The 17983-nt window shown below is 42.0% G+C and overlaps 1 protein-coding gene across 1 annotated transcript; it reads left to right on the forward strand.

The window, feature by feature from the left end:
* Window positions 1-100: 100 nt before the first annotated feature.
* ccdc191 (coiled-coil domain containing 191) lies at window positions 101-17959 on the forward strand. Its single transcript, XM_049565117.1, has 17 exons — window positions 101-508; window positions 1140-1178; window positions 1351-1486; window positions 1613-1765; window positions 4499-4677; window positions 4794-5017; window positions 6993-7137; window positions 7255-7445; window positions 7650-7899; window positions 8530-8945; window positions 11087-11178; window positions 11511-11593; window positions 11687-11788; window positions 11962-12105; window positions 14720-14872; window positions 15194-15348; window positions 17806-17959. The coding sequence occupies exons 1-17, from the start codon at window positions 431-433 to the stop codon at window positions 17945-17947; spliced, it is 2682 nt and encodes an 893-aa protein (XP_049421074.1). The 5' UTR covers window positions 101-430; the 3' UTR covers window positions 17948-17959.
* The last annotated feature ends 24 nt before the right edge of the window (window positions 17960-17983 follow it).

Raw genomic sequence — 17983 nt, forward strand, 5'->3', positions numbered from 1 at the left:
AAAACTAAAGACATCAAATAACCCTTTTTATTTAAATGTCTGTATAACGGACAACACTATACATTGGTGTTTTAATCGAAAAAGGAGGCACGGTGCTATTTGTCGCAGCGACCGTTGATGAGCCTAGACAAGTGAGCAGCGTTGCTATGGTTACCAAGAACTACAAAAATGTGTACTGGGCTATGTAGTCCAAAAATGTTTCGTTGACGGTAGATTTAGCTTAGAAAAATTGTTAATTTACTACATTACCCAGAATCCTTTGTGATACAAATCGATAGCAGTAATGTGTAAATGACTTGTGTTTTGTGAGAGCTCTTTGTGGCAACTTCTGAACACTTTATCGATTTAAACATAGTACAATGGTCGTCTTTTGTGGCTGTTGGTCGGAGAGGACAATGCAATGATGTAAAAGACTAATATAATTTAACACATGATGACATTTCCAGGTCACAACCCTCACCTGTTTAGGTGGAGGAGCCACGGCAAGAGTAAAACATCTGCAGACAAGGTAAGCGTAGTTTTTAGATTAATGTTAAAGTGTTAAAGTTCATATAATTGGAAAAAAGGGATTAAACTGTGGCTGGCTATTATTGATAATAAATTGAAGCTCACTTCAACACTACCTCTTACATATAATATTTTTCAATCTATTTTCACTTTTTACACCCTTTCCCCAGGATTGTCAAATCCCCTAAAGAGATAAAACATAGGCTAATTGTAAAGAGGGTCGCATTGGATTTATTAATGAATCAGTGCAAATACCATGGATAAATGCATGGCTCATGTCAGGGGAAGGTTTTAAAAAATGTCACAGATTGCCCTATCAGATATTCACATGCCTGCAGCCTCATATGTCTGCTGCCTGGGACACAGATAGCTGAATCGCTGCGAGTAAAGCACCGACTTTTGGACGCCTGGGAAATGATTTTTGAAGTAATCTGCTGTGGCTAAGCTTTCCTGTGAAATAATCCGCAGACATCAGGCACTGGCTCAGCCCTCAATTTGCACGCTATGCCCACAGCTCAAGGTGTCTGAGAGCTTGGCTGGGCATTTTTAAACAGGCAAAGTTCACCCTGAGACTAGTGTTTTCTCTTGCAAATTGTATCTTACACTTGACATTATTTTTCTTTCAATAACAGATGCATGTCAAGAATGGTGATATCGATCAGTGGAGGAAGGTAAGAGGACCCTATGTGCATTTTGTGTATCACTGTAAACTGGGTTTTGGATTGGTGGTGGTCAAAATAAGCAATTTGAAGATGGCACACTGGACTGATAAACTAAACTACTGAATAATCATCAGATTCACTGATAATGAAAACAATCATTAGTCTTATTCCTTGTCCCCAGCGTGTGGAGGTGGCCTCTGAGTTTGCTGTATCTGAAGTCCTCTCCCACAAGAAACCTCAGTCACGAACCAACAGCCTGGCTGTACCATTGCAAAGCTCTGAGCAGTTAAGAGATCATGATGACGCTTATAGTGAAGGTAGGTCAGCCCATATATAAAAAGATAGAAGTGTCTCTGGAGAAGTGTTACCTATATAATAGAGTTGAGCCATGAGTGCAGCAGCCTCAGGCTGAGCAGTAATATTTGGGTGGTTGCTTCTTGCAGCTCAGGCTCTCCTTTGTGATTGGCTGAGCAGTAAGTTGCGGCTGGAGCTGGAGGTTGAGGAAGAAGATGACCTGATGTGCTCCGGTGAGAGGAGAAGCCCTGCTGCACTGGGGAGTGCTCAGCCTGCCGCCCTTGACTACAGCAACTTTGATGGTATGGGCAAGGACGAAAACTATGTTACCCCTCCAACTAACTTGAGCCTCTTTGTATCAATGACAGATATGAGGACCAGGTCACATTCCCTGGCCATAATGGGAATGGTGAGCCAAAATGACGAATAAAACAAATTAATTTAATTAGAGTTACAGACCATACCAGTACTTTTTAGACCATTAACCACAAATTATTTCATCTGTATTGATCATTTTGGGCAGTGGTGGCCTAAAAGTTAGAGAAGCAAGCTTGTGAATAGGAGGTTGGTGGTTCAATCCCCAGACCTTCAGCACCACTGTGGTGCTCTTGAGCAAGGCCCTTAACCCAAACCGCTGCAGTGGAGCTGCTCAGTGGCCAGCAGATCAGACTGTGGTTGTACTGGGCAGTTTTCAGGTGTATATGTGTGTAACTGTGGGAATGTGATCAGGGCATTCCTGCAAAAGAGAAGCTTCCTCTGAGTAAAAATCTTCCTGGTTTTCCAGGTACTCACTGATTTGATTTCACTGCAGTGTGAAGATGTACTTACAGGGATATTAAACATGCTTGAGATTAGCTATAGATCCCAGTAAGAATTTATAAAATGTAATTTTGGCAAAGTAAAAGGTCCAGTGTGTAGGACATTAGGGGGAATATTGGCAGATATAGAATATACTATAATAAGTACATCTTCTTCAGTGTATCTGAAAATAAGAGTTGCTGTGTTTTCGCTACCTTAGAATGAGCCATTTATATCTACATAGCAAGTGGATCCTCATTTCCACAGAACGCTATGTTGCACCGCACAGTCACCTAGAACAGACAAACCAAACACTGGCTCTAGAAAGGGCCATTCATGTTTTTGCATGGGCTTCCGTAGTGATGAGAGCTTTGCAAAAACACTGATTTTTTTAACATGAAACTGCTTTATGAGGTGTTTTTACTAGTTTAAATCATTGAGTCCATGTGTTTTGGAGAAGAAGATAATTCTGGAGAAGTTTCAGCTGGTTGCAATCTGCAATTCTCACTGCTAGATGCCCCTAAATCCCCCTAAATTAGTGAGCACGGTTACATGCGCACAATAATCAGATATCTGGGAATAATCAGGTAATGGTAATAATCCGATTTGATGCGTTTACATGCTCTTCAATAAACTGATAATCAGAAAAACCTGGTTTACATGATTCAGTCCTTCAGTTGGATTTCTCCTCAAGTACATAGCATAAAACTCAAACTTCCTGTTACAGTAGGTACTCATATCCTTGAAAAACCTCAAAAAGTACGCAAGTCATATATTTGCAAAATAAAGCACTCATCATGCTGACAGCTTATATTCTTACAGTCCTGTTTTTTTATTATTGACAGATACATGTGAGAGCATTCTAATGTGTAGTTTATCAATGTGGAACCAATTTTACATACTTTGGGTAGATTCGGAGTAAAAGTACTGTAAAGTGCAATATACAAGTGTATTGTATATAAACTTGTCACACAAAGTGCATAACATATAAGTGAGATAAAATAAAAGTGACAATTTAAACACTGAGAGTATAAAAATATATTATTTTATGTAAAATCTTTATCTGAAAGGAAACAAAAGCTGTCAGATTAACGTAGTGGAGTAGAAAATACAATATTTCCCTCTAAAATGTAGTGGAGTGGGACTATAAAACAGCAAAACCCGAAAGAAACCAGATTAAAGGGTATACATGCACCGAATAATCTGACTGTTGGGGAAAAAGATAAATGTGTTTATCTGATTTCTCATAATCAGATAATGGCTTTTATCTGATAAAGCCTATCGGATTATGCTCTTTACATGACCACTTGAATAATCAGGTAACTCCAGAAATCAGACAATGATCAGTTTATTAGTGTGCATGTAAACGCGCTCATTGAGGTATCATAGTTATGATGACACATACTGATAGTAGGCTATAGTTTTCTTCTTAGTGGTGCATTCACAGTCTAAAATACAAGATGCTAGAGTTGAATGCAAAACTGCAATTTTTTTTATAAACCAAGAGTTAACCAGATTTTCATTTCTCTTCACAATGTCCTATCTTTTGGTATTTGGGTTTTATTTCCTACAACATAACTTGCAAATACAATGATTTTCAACAAGTTATTTCCACATCTTGGATGCTTGAGTTTCCATGTACTTCCAAAATAATTCATAACTGCACTGCTATAGAGTTAAACAATGATATTCATGGTTATCTAAATGGTTTCTGTAATAGATCTGCTGCTTTACTTGCTGGCCCCACCTGGGCAAAAATAATTTGAGGCCAATATTACTCTTTAAGAGACTGTGCCTGAGAGACTGCCTGAGTGAACAGCTGGCATGGCCATTTTCAAAGGGTTCCCTTGAACTCTCATGTCAATATATCTGAATAAAAATGGGTGCTGTTGGTATCCACGATTCACCCCATACTTGAGAAGGCTTGTTCCTAGTAAATGTTTTGTTCCTCATATTCAATGTACTCCTTCAAATTAAAGCTGTATATCCTCCTGGGGGACTATCTCAAGCAAGTGTTTCGTCACAGCACAAGGACTTTGATGTCATAGTGAAATGAACTGAAACCAGTAACTGCCAGCAAAGCAATCTAAGATTTATTGTATGCTTTTCAAAATGGTCAGCAGTAATTTTCAGCACAAATATTAATGGAATAAAACATATAAAATCACCAGTGCAGTTCCTTTAAAACAACTCCCCAGTTGTGAAACACTTTTTTCCCCACACTCACTTGTGCAAAGATCTATACAACTGCCTGGCCGAGGAGGAAGAGCACAGCACTGTTAACAGCTTTCTTCAAGACCTGATGGAGCGAGAGGTGTTAGACTCTGGAGTGATGGAGGAGCTGGCGCTGGATGTTGGACAAACAAGGAAGAAGTTCAGAGATCCAATTGTCACCATGGAAGCACGACACCTGCAGGTATGTGACTACAGTGATTTCCTCAAGATATGAGATGTGACCGCTGTGAGTAGAATCAGCCAGAACAATGGGTACCCAAGTTGTGTTCACACTTGCTCCACTAATTGCCACTGTAGGTGCGCGAGAACAGAGCCCAGCGGGAGACTGAGAGGCAGAGGCAACAGAGAGAGAGGGAGGTTCGGCGGGGTGCCAGAGAGGAGGCAAAGAGAAGGGAGCGAGAGGAGGAGATGAGGAAGAAGCAGCAGGCACGTAGGCAGGAGGAGATGGTGCAGCAGGAGATGGTGAGACTGCGCCGGCAGATGAAGGAGAGGAGAGGCCTGGAACAGCTGGTTCGACAGAGGTATAGTATCCACACCATCTACTGGTCTGTGCTGAAATGCTTATTGTCGCTATCAAAAATAACCCTCAGTCTCCTGACTGATTGCACCGTATGTGATCTTACCTCTTTCACCTTCCTTTGGTGGATTGAATGGATTAATGGTAACCTGTTGGGAAGTGGGCCAGTTCCCTGACCCTAACAAGTAACTGTCCCTGTGGAGGGTACATAATCTCTCAGTCAACACTGCTGTGTAATCTCTCACAAAAAATGTGTACCAGCCAAGGTTTTCCATCATAAGGTAACTCCAATCATGACCATCCTTTGTTAAATGCAACCAGTGGTTGTCACCATGCGGAAACAAAAATGAGACCATTTGATATTCCTCATAATGTTAGATTAAGAGGAGTATTAACGACACACTTTTTTGTCCAAAACTATGAATGGTCTTGGTGTAATAATGGGAGAAGAGAAGTAAGACGTGGGTGTAATGGATTAATGGGATTTTCTTTTCATTTCTTTACTTTTCTTTCCTTGTCTTTTTTTGTTTACTCTCTGTATAACTTATATTTGCCTAAATCCTACAATGTTACATATCCTAGTAAAGCACTTTGTAACTTCATATTGAAAAGTGCTTCATGAATGAAGTTTATGATGATGATGATGATGATGATGATGATAATGATAATTATTATCATTATTAATATTAGTAGTAGTAGTCGTCGTAGTATAGTAAGTATTGGTAATGTATAAGTGTTTGGCAATGACTTACAAAGTAACTCAAAATGAAAAATAATCTCAATGCAATGCAAACTTTGTTCAGTTAGGAACACTTTAGTCAATGAAAACTTAATTTCCATTTGCAGATAATATATTTGGCGGTATGGCTCTGTTCTGGGGCCTCTCTGTCTTTCCTCAGGCATATGCAGAAAGCCTCTTCCAAGCACCTATGTGGAACCCTAAGGCTGAGAGAGCACAACTCTCTGCCCTTCCACGTGCAAATAAGAAAAGCCTGACGCTGAGAGAGCATACCTCCCTGCCCTTCCACGCACCTACATGAAAAGCCTAAGGCAGGGAGCAGAACAGAGCAGCATCAGTGACAAACAGAAATGACATTGATAAGTCAGACAGGACATGAAAAGGAGGAGCTGGGGTGGAGGTGGGTTGCAAAGCGGCTTGCAGAGGAAGCAGCAACAGTAGGCAGGCCAGAGCAGTTTAAATAGGGCGCCCTGAATGAGATTCGCCAATTGGTTGCATAGAAAGGAATCATGTGATCTATCAGCTGACTCCCTTCATCAATCAGCTGCTCCATCAGTTGATTGGCTGTTTGAGATCAGCTGATGTAGCTGGGATGTGAGCTGAGCTCGACATCGTGTCCTGCCTGAACTAACACTGTGCTTAATGTTCATTATACCACGAAGAATATTCATCTACAGCCATGCTTACGGCTCTGTGAGGTCCAGCAGTGCTTTAAGAAAAAAATGATTGGGTCGATACCAGGAAATATGGTGTGCAGGGCCGTGCATACAGTGCTATAAAGGGGAAATACTTCTGGGGCCCACCCACTAGGGGGCATTTATGGCGGCCAACAATAATCATGTTTATCCTTAATATTTTATCTTAAACCAAAATATTCACCATACTTATTAAAACAATAAACACTGTATTTATTGTTGTTTTGGTAAATTGCAGCCTGTTTCATAATGAAAACCCCCTCTCCTGATTTTTTTTTTTTCGTCTTTCTTTTTTGAATGCAACCATTGCAAAACAAAACAAACAAAGAAAAAACGCATAAAAAAACTGGACTTTTTCAGGGGCCCTGCCCTTTTTGTGGACGGGCCTGCTTATGGAAAAACTTGTGAGTTATTTCCTCAGTATGTGTTCTTGCAATATATGCAATATACAATATATATGTATTCACTGCAACTTTTTGGGATGCTTGCCATTCTTTACAGGGCCCTGGTAGATCATGTATATGTAAAGTATGTGTATTCCACAGGGAAAGGGAGAGAGTGGAGGGGCAAAAGGCAGCCAGAAGCCTCCAGTCAGCTCCTCCACTTCCCACAAAACAGCAGCCGCAGGACACAGAGCGACTTCATAAAGAACAGAAAATTCAAACCATGGTTCACATCGGTAACCTCAAGGTCAGTACCCGTGCTGTGTGTGTGGGTGTGTTTGTAGGTTGATAGAGCAAATATGTAAATGTAAATTCTCTACCTTGTGGGCCTGAGTGTTGACATGTATTTATGTCCATGTTTTAGTGTCTGCAGAAGCATTTCTCTGGATGGTATTCAGTGGTGTTGGACCGAAGGCTACGTTTAGGTAAGGCCATGGCTCTCTGTGATTGGAAGCACCAGCTGAGAGCATGGCGAGCATGGCGGGCAGTGGTGTGGGCAGAACATCAGCAGCGAGAGGTGGCCAGAACAGAGATGGATCTGCGAGCTGAAAACAGGCAAGAGTTGAAAGAGGTCATGTTAAAGGGTCCTGAACCCATCATTGTACAAATCCTACCTTTTACCACAAGTGACACAATATGAATTACAACATAAATTTCATATTAGACCATTAATTATGACAGTATTTCTAGAAGACACTCACTGATAGACAAGCATTAATTGAGGTTTAAAAATAGGACCACATCTGTTCCCTCCTTCAGACAACGCCAGCTGGCTGTGGAGAGCGACCGAAGACGGTTGCTACGGCGATGTCTGGATGAGTGGCGGCTATGGTGTCGGATGGAGAAGGAGCAGCGAGAGCTTTTGGCTCAGCAGCAGGAGACCCGGCGCAAGATGGCTGCCTTAATCAATGCTGCAACAACAGGCAAGCTCAAACCCAGAGAGACCCAAACTTATCAGCCAATCATGGCTCCACCTGAGGCGTCTAACCAACCTGAGACCAAGAGAAAGGTGAGAGGTGCACTCACATATCTCCATCTCATCAGCAACAATGCAAAGGGATTAATTCAAATGTCTTCCCACTGAAAACAACTTGACAAATCACATTTTTAGTGAGATCATGACTAAAACATCAGCCCTATCCTTGGCAGATGATGCAAAAGGCTAAAATCACTGAGGCAACAAATAAGTTTGGGACTTAGGTTGAATAAGAATAGTTTTCCAAATCTGCTCCTTGCATGGGGTGACCTGAACCTTTCTGAGGTAGTCAACCAGGGAGAAAAACTTTTCCTGCTGAAATATTCACAACTCTGGAGACTGAGAGGAGGGAAGAAGGAGCAGAGCAACTATAAGGGACGGGAAGGCATAGAGCAGATGTTACAAGGTGTAGGATAGTGGAACAGAGCTCGAGGGATGGAAAAAACAGAACAGGAGATGAGGTTTGAGTTGCTGGAGTTCACGGTGGAGGGGTCAATAAAGAGGCCATATCAGGCCCCTGCTGCTTATATATCAGGATATCTGGTGCTCAGTAAAGTTTAAATTGCACTGGATACTTTCCTTGTTATTCCCCTAAAACTTTTTTGTAGACGTAGATGATTTTTTCATATGTGACACCATCTTCATATCTGCTGTTCTCTGTAGGAAGATCACCAGAGGTCAACCACTGTAGCCCCCGACGCGTCTGCAGTACATCAGACTCCTGTGGTTGCTGTGGCCCAGCCCACTCAGCCATGGCAGGTGACCCAACGCCATGCAGCACCGACTGCCGCTGAGCTCCACAGGGCACAGCAGAGAGGTGAGGGCGGCAGCTTTACCTGTTCAAAAAGGGCAGCTTCGCCAGGCGGCAGGTTTGAGAACAGACATGCTGTCCAGCAGCAGATCATTGCTCAGCAGAGGAAGCTGCTGAAAGAGCAGCAAGATCAGATAGCCCAGCTGAAGGAGGTGCAGAGCGTGATGGGACTGGAGCTGGAAATGGAGAAAACTGCACAGCTCACCCAGTTATCAGTGGTGAGAGGCTCCAGACCAAAGAAAAATAACTCTGACCCCAGAGAGCAGAGGTAGGCTCATGGATTCAGCACTTGTTCATATGCCATTAATCATAAAGGTTTTATGAACTGGAACTAATGGCTTTGTTAATGGTTAATAAACCTTTTACTACCACCTCATTAGTCAGTCTAATAAGAACAACTTATAGGTTGCCAGTTTGTGAAAAATCTCTCTTGCTAAATCTCGCTTGTTTAGGCATTTACACTAAAAGATTTTACAGCAGTACAATTCTCCTGTTTCCATGGAGATCATTGTTTGCTTGCGCTTGTGATAGCTTACCTGTTATTGCTATCTCATCTTTCTCTTGCTGGGACAGAAACTTCACTACAGTGTTCAGCAGACGGATGAGGGTGTTTGAAACCTGTTGAATTACGTAGCACACCGTTGACTTGTGTACATGAAATGCCTCGGCAATAACTCATTGGAAAGATTCCGTTCCATAAAACCGCAGAGCAATCATTAATTGTAATGGGGCTGAAAGTTGAGTGATCCAACTTCAGAAGTTGAGGCAAATCTTAAACTGACCTCGGGTCAAATTTACAATGCATCCATCAGGTTCTCCTGGTTGGGAACACTCTTCTGTGGATGCCTTTATTTTCATTATTTATCACCATAAACTAAGCCATGTTGCGGTTAAGATGTAGTCAGAGGTACCTTACATTTTTTGACCTTTCTTTGGTTGCTAAGGCCCAGTTTAACAACCTTTAATCAATTCCTTAAAGGGATAGTGCACCAAAAATGAAAATTTAGCCATTATCTACTCACCCATATGCTGATGGAGGCTCAGGTGAAGTTTCAGAGTCCTCACAACACTTGCAGAGATCCAAGGGGAGAGGGGTAGCAACACAACTCCACCAAATGGAGGCTGACGGCATCCCAGATTCAAACGTCCAAAAACACATAATTGAAACCACAAAATATCTCCATGCTGCTCGTCCGTAGTGATCCAAGTGTCCTGAAGCCCTGACATAAAAAGTTGTTTGGAAAAATGTAATTCGAACTCTGTTTTTCACCTCATTGTAGCTCGTAAGCCTCCATTAGGTGGAGTTTTGTTGCTACCCCCTCTCCCCCTGGATCTCCGCAAGTGTTGTGAGGACTCTAAAACTTCACCTGAGCCTCCCGGCATATGGGTGAGTAGATGCCATCTAGTTCTATCATACTCAAGAAAAGGCAGACATCTCTACAGCTGATATCTCCAACACTCTTTTACTCACATCAGAATAGTGTAATTGATAAATAGCACTACAGGTAAGAGGAAAAATATGCATCTTTAGTTTTGGAATGAACTGTCCCTTTAAGCAATTAGATAGTACAAGGTTAGAAAATAGTGCAGGCATATGGATTTTATCCTTAATTCGGACTGTTCAGGCCTGTAAACAAGTACAATACAGTGTGTGTGTGTGTGTGTGTGTGTGTGTGTGTGTGTGTATAGATTCTTAGCCTGGCCTACTGCAACCCCCTGGACAATTACATTATAAGTAAGACTGTCTCCATACCTCCATGCCCCAAATGTGCTGTTAGCTCTAAAACTCTCTTTAGATGAACAAACACTTAGTTTAGCCCACTGCGACTTTTTGTACAGTGCAGACTAATGTTACCAGGTCATTGGACACCTCAGTAATTAAACCAGGGTTGAAAGGATATTTGCAGAAATAACACCCTTTTAAACTTATATCTCAAATGTCTAGAAAAGTACAGACACTTATTGTTTTCAGGAGCCACACTGAGGTGAATCGGGGCAAAAGTCATTATCTGTTAATAGCTTTCCTTATTAAATACAAGTCACATAGGAGCAGAGAGAAAGAAACAGATAAACTATAGAGGGATTTTAAAGCTTAGAGAGCTTAGCAGGTCGTGCAAAAGTTTGGAACATTCATGGTTCTTGTGATTATATATTTATGTGATAGCAAATAAAATACACGTTCCAAGAAGTCTGTGCAACCTTGAACATTTCGGTTTTGAGTATAAGCAAAAAGTTCTGCACTTTACCTCACACTAAAATTCATTTACAGATTTATGGACAGTGACGCATGTCTGTCAAGTTTGTCTGAATAAAATTTCCCCAGTAAGGATCAGGGTGATGTGAATGCACAGACAGTGTAATGACGGGCCTTTGCTTCCGTGCCTCTGGCTGTGATTGTTACTGTTGCAGGGTGCCGAGAGTTACCGAAGAACCTGACAGTCTCTGTGCACCTCAAAGGAAAGCTGTCACACGCCAGACATCCCCACATCCAATCATTACAGGTCAGTCTGCAAGGTCCTTCGCTAAGACAGCACACACAAAGTCACACATATGAACATACATAGCAGCTACATATCTTCTTCCAAAATGAGAATATTCCAGCTCTTTTGTCAAGAAAATTGCATGACCTTGAATCACACACATGCAGACATAGCATTTCCATATGTATAATCCTGGAGGTCAGAAGTCCTGCAACAGCAGAACTCGTTTTCCTTCTAGTTACGTGTGCAGAATGTGAAGGCATTTAAAAACATCCATATATTCACTCCTGAGACTCCGGTGTACCACAGAGGAATACCCTGTGCTCAACTCTTCCCTCTTCCTGTCTTTAAAGCCATGGAGGCCCGTGCACGAGAACGTGCGGAGAGAAGGAAGGGGATCGAGGAGCTCAAGAGAAAGAAGGAAGAGGAAAAACTGGTAAGCGGTTGATTAGTTCTTTGTAGGATGAGACGCACAATGTAATTGTCTGAAACAATGTCAAACAAACACACATTTAACTGAACTTTTAAGGCTGAGATGAAAGCTGCCGAGGAACAGAGGCAGAGGGAGGAAGAGGAGGAGAAACGCAGAGCAGCGGAAAAGAAGAGGGAGGAGAAAAGGCAGGAAAAAGAGGTGAGATTCATATTTTATGGCCATTCCCAAAAACATGAGTCATAATACAGGAAGCAGTGAGTGACAAACAACAGGACTGTACTCTCATGACATACTGCAGAGTATTAAAATAATGTCACTTCTTTCTGTGTGTGTGTGTGTGTGTGTGTGTGTGTGTGTGTGTGTGTGTTCAGAGGGAAGAGGAGAAACAGAGGCAACTGAAGAGGCAGCAGGAGCTCCTGAAGCTGGCTCGTCAACACTACCACAGAAACTTGCTGCTACGGCGAGGCCTGGCGCCATGGAAACGCCTCATTCAGCTCAGACAAGCTAACATACAGGTGAATCACCGCAACATACAAAGTACTTTCAGCCAAAGTCAGCCTGCCCTCAGTGCTCCAGCTCAACATTTTAAAGGTCTAGTGTGTAGGATTTAGGGGGACATATTGCAGAAATTAAATATTATATAATAAGTATGTTTTCTGTAGTGTATCATCACCTCAGATAAACTGCTTATATCTATATAGGGAGCTGGTCCTCCTCTACAGAGATCGCCATGTTGCACCATCATGTTTGTACAGTTGTCTAGAACAGACAAACCAAACACTGGCTCTAGATAGGGCCATTGGCATTTTCGTGTCACTGCATTTCCACGTCTCCACATTGGTCGGCATAGTTAGCAACCCCGACGACCAGTGTCTGAAAAATACAGATTTTTTTCACATGAAATGGTTTTACTCAGTGTTTTTACCAGGTTTAATCACCTGGTCTATTAGTTTTGGGAAGGAAGAGACCTCTGCGAATAATCTGGGCTAGCAGCCTCTCTATGACATGCTAAACTGCATCAGAGAAACACTGATTTGTAATGTGACACTGCTTTATCCAGTGTTTTCACCTGTTTTAATCACCTGATCTGATTGTTTTGGAGAGGAAAAGTTCTCTGCGGATAATGTGGCTCTTGGTTAAAACCTCCTGAACAATGAATCCTGAAGGAGTTTTAAACGTGAGTCCACACTCTGCACATAAGAGAAGTTTTAGCTGGTTGCAATCTGCTGGATGCCACTAAATCCCCTTAACTCTTACCCCTTTAAGAACCCAGGAGGCACTCTTGATTTTTAAAACCTATTTAAACAGGAAGCCGTGCAAGGAGCACTCCAGGCTTTTCATTATCACATAACAGAGTTATAATAACTAAAAGGGCATTTTGACCTACGAGGGTAAATCGAAATCCAGGTGCATGCCATGGATTTGAATAATAAAAAGCCTGTTTATAGACTCTCTTGCATACAGTACTGCATGTGCATCAATCAAACTGTATTTATATAGCACTTTTCATACAAACTTACTGCAACACAAAGTGCACTCACACACACACACACACACACACACACACACACACACACACACACACACAGAAAGAAGTGACATTATTTTAATACTCTACAGTGTGTCATGAGAGTACAGTCCTGCTGTATGTCACTCACTGCTTCCTGTATTCTGACTCATGTTTTTGGGAACGATCATAAAATATGAATCTCATCTCTCTCTCCTGCCGTCTCTCCTCCCTCTTATTTTCCGCTGCTCTGCATTTCTCCTCCTCTACCTCCCTCTCATAAGTGGGGAAACACAAGAGGCAGGATAAAAACTCAGAATAAAGAAGATAAATAAATAAGTAACTAAGTAGAAGAATATGTCAGCTTGGGGCGTCGGTGGCTTAGTGGTAGAGCAGGCACCCCATGTACAAGGCTGTTGCCGCAGCGGCCCGGGTTCGAATCCAGCCTGTGGCCCTTTGCTGCATGTCATCCCAAATACACAATAATCATGAATACAAAATTTAAAAAATGAAATAATAATAATATATATAATAAATGATAATACAATAAAATAAAGGACAGCTCAAATAAAAGTCAGGCTAAAAAGGTAGGTCTTGAGTTTGCTTTTAAAAACATCAACACTGTGCGGCACATCTGCTTTCTGACTTAAAGGCAGTCGCTTAAAGGCTATGTGTGTCTATGAAAGGCTTTTCATCATTCAGATCTTTACAAGTGGGTGGATGTTTTTATGGCTCATGGGCTGCTGGTGGACATAAAGCTTCCCAATGGTCTCATACTAAAAAAGCTTCTTTAGTTATTTTTCATCCATCTGACGAAGACTACAAAGACTAATCTGCCTTAGATTTTAGCTATTTAAATAAGATTATACAGGCTTCATTGTTGTCTTGTCAGTGGCATTAACTGAAGAGGTAGAACTGTTAAGACACAGCAAACACAGCTTTTTTAACTATTAGTATAAATAACTTCTTTAAACTGCCGTAATGAGTTGGCTCTTCATCTATTTCTCCTTCTTTCTTGGCTGATTTTTGTATTCATTTATTTATTCTATATTTATTATCCCTGTTGCTGGGATGATTTGTCATTCCATTTTATTAATATCTGTCCATTGGTATTGCATTTTCCCCATTTGGATAGCACTTTGATTTTTAGAAGTGCTATATAGAGTTGGTTATTATTATTACGATGAAGCATCGCAAACGACACGCTGCGTATCCACAGGCAACCCACTTTAACACATTTAATAGACTGGGCCTTGTGGTAAAAATACTCCCTCTGCAGCTAAAAAGCCACAAAACACACATAAACCCACCACCCAGTAACACACTTACACTCCTGGACATGCACACAAAAAGCCTGGACACACACATGCTCAGCAAGGGAGAGGGAAAATCTCCAAACAAAAGCATGTGACAACTTTGTACATTCTCTTCATCTTCAAAATCCTCCTCTCATAGCATCACACGAAAACTCTTGTGCATACATGTTTCACAGCTAGATATAAACCCTCTTTGTTAAATGTGAGATGCAGGCGCTTCATCATTTCATAGTGCTCCATTGTTTCAACCCTGCACGTATGATTGAGTTTGGATGCCTCAGCGCTTTTCTTTTCGATCCCCGCCAGCTGGCCGAGAATCATCACAATCTCTCCCTCCTGAGGCGGTGCACACTAGGCTGGCAGGAATCAGCAAGAGAGTCCCTGTCTGAGAAAGAAGCTTCTGCTGACCAACTGCACCAGCACTTCTTGCTTCGGAGGGGCTTAAGCTGCTGGAAAAGAGTGTGTATATACTCCCTTACACACACACACACACAAACACAGTTACTCAATCAGTTTTGCAGTCTCCCCATCTTCTGCCAGTGACCTAGAGCACCACCTTTTCCTAATCTCCTCTTCTACCTGCACTCAATCATGTTTTCAGTCCTTAAAGAAAAGAAAGTTTTGACCATTTTCTACTTCTTGTTTAAGCTAGTGCCATCCCCACTATTTTAACATGCAGAGTAACTTGTTTCATTGTTGGTTTTACTGCTAAAAGATGGGTTGAGTGCCAGTAAGCAGCATTAAATGTCCCCATCTCTGTGCATGTGTCCTCCATTTCAGCTAAAGGACTGGCGGATGATCCAAGAGGAGAGAGCTGAGCGTTTCTATCGCACTCGTACTCTGAGGAGGTTTCTGCTGGCACTGCTGGACCACGTGACCCAGGAGAGGCTGGTGGAGTGGGACCGTCGGGAGCTGGCTCAGGAGCACAATAACAGGTCGGCTTCCCATGACTTTCCCCATATGTTCATTGTGTGGATGCTGCGGGTTGTTTCCTCTGTAGCACAACCAACTAACAGGGTGTAAAATTAAATTTAACAGCTTGTTTAATTACAAGTTGAAAGGTGGTATCAGAGCAGTTTGGTTACAGTGTGCCAGGAAAACCACAATACCTTGAATGTGTATCAGACTTTCTAGACATTTAAAGGCCCATGCTGTGAAGAAAGATGAGACTTTATCATAAAGGTTACCCACTCGAAAATAAATTTTTGAGCAGAAGCAGTTCTTGAATATTTACCAATGTGAAATGTAAGAGCTTTTGTGGTCCATTGTCTTTTACGGGGAGTTGTCCACTGCAGCTGTCTGTACATTAGATTATAAACCATCATCTCTTTAGCTCCAGTGAAGTGCCTTAAATCTGCTGTCAGCTGTATTGTGATTAATGGACTCAGTTATGGTGTTTTGCTGCTCCTGTCGAGTGTTCGTAGCCTGACTGGTCTCTAGCCCTGGGTCGTTAAAAATAAACAGTATTTTCTGCAGTAATACTCTTTTTCTAGCTTAAAGTCGTGGAGACATTTTATATGAAAGCAATACTTCACCCCATTTGTTTATTAATTACTCACCCCACGTTACGTTGAATTTGTGGTGAAAACTTTTTCTTACATGCCTCTGCTGACCAAGAATCCAAAAACTGATTAAATTTTTGATGAATTGAAGTCATAGGGGTCCATGTTTAACAACAGCAAAACTATATCAAACATCCGTTTACAGACTTCAGCACAGCTCGTGCAGTATAATCCGAGTCTTGTTTACCCAGTCGTACGCTCAGCACTTTCCAAACAGACAGCTCTGTCTGATGGCGAAGTGAACTGAAAGTGATTATTACCAATGCTCTCTTCAAAGTCAGATTCTATTGACAAAAACAGTCATTATACTTTGCTGAACATGAGAGCTGGAAAACAGTGGATTGCCCCTCCAGGTTGGGAGTGAGCCACAGCCCCCAGCAAGGAAGCCCAAGTATCTCAGGGTCTTGTTCACAAGCGATGGTAGAATGGAGCATGAGATGGACTGGTGGTTTGGTGCGGCAGCTGCAGTGATGCGGGCACTGTGCCGGACCATCATGGTGAAAAGAGAGCTTAGTCAGAAGGCAAAGCTTTCCATGTACTGGTCCATCTACATCCCAACTCTCACCCATGGTTATGAGCTCTGGGTAGTGACTGAAAGAATGAGATCGCCGATACAAGCAGCCAAAATGAGTTTCCTCTGTGGGGTGGCTGGGCTCCCCCTTAAAGATAGGGTAAGGAGCTCGGACATCCGGAGCGAGCTCGGAGTAGAGCTGCTGCTCCTTCAAGTTGAAAGCAGTCAGCTGAAGTGATATGGGCATCTGATCAGGATGAAAGTTTCACTTTCAGTTCACTTCGCCACGAGAAATGGTTGACTGTTTGGGAGGTACGGAGCATACGACTGGATAAACAAGACTTGGATTATACTGCACGAGTTGTGCGAGTATGTAAATGGATGTTTTGATATAGTTTTGCTGTTGTTTAAGGTGGACCCTAATGACTTAAATTCATCAAGAATCTTCTCAGTTTTTTTATTCTTGGTTTACCATGGAAGCATGTGAGAAAGTTTTCTTCAGCAATTCTCCATAACACCAGGTAAGCCATTTATGTAAAAATGAGTAATTTGGGGTGAAGCATTCCTTTAAAACCACAGTGGCAGGAGAGGAACAGTCAGAGGACCATTAAAGTTATAAGAAATTATCCTCTTGGAACTGTAAATGTCAATTTTGCCAATCCACCTTGTTGAAGTTGAGATAATTTACTGGACAAGTAGAAACTTTGACCTGCTGATGGCACTAAAGGAAAAGTACAAGGGCACTATGGGTATGTAAACAAAATGTGATGACCGTCCACCCCATAGTTGTTGAGAAAATTTAGTCTGAACACAAGTGATGCACAGATAGACCAACATTGTCATCCCTAGAGCCACACTGCCAGCATGGCCAAAACAAGAGTCGGTTTGGTGACTCTTTGAGAACTTTACCAATTTGCATTTAAATAGTTTTGCAAAATTGCTTCCTCCTACAAATTTTACAATGTAAATAAGCAAACAGATTTTGGTCATGGTTTTGCTTAATAGCAGCATTATTAGGTGGCCTTCTGTTTCCTACTGTGGAAAAAATAATGATTGTCACAGCACTGGTCTGACTTAATGTTGTCCCTGTCATTGACACAAAATATGTGTGCTTATAAACTTCAGCTTCTCAGGTTAGGTCAGCTAAATGACCACAGCCTGCAGGTGAATTCCCACCGGCTGCCCAGCTGCCACTGTCAATAAGCCCCCTGTGACATCATGTGAAAACTCATTAGCCCTAGGTGTTGGTCCCAATAATTCACTTTCTTATTGCTCATTTGCTCTGTTCCCGTCTGTCCCTCCATCTGTTTGCACTTCAGACGGGTGCTGCGGCAATGTTTGCTGTCCTGGAGGCAGCTTCCCTGTGTGCTGCGCAAGGAGAGAGTGAGGGAGGAGCGGCGAGAGAGGCTGGGACGGAGAGTGACCGCGGTTCTGCCTGATTTTTGTTCCCATCAGCTGTGAAGCCTTTGGTAGAAAGCGACTATGTAGGGGACAAAC

The sequence above is a fragment of the Epinephelus fuscoguttatus genome, linkage group LG21, assembly GCF_011397635.1.
Source record: "Epinephelus fuscoguttatus linkage group LG21, E.fuscoguttatus.final_Chr_v1".
In the NCBI taxonomy this organism is placed as follows: domain Eukaryota; kingdom Metazoa; phylum Chordata; class Actinopteri; order Perciformes; family Serranidae; genus Epinephelus; species Epinephelus fuscoguttatus.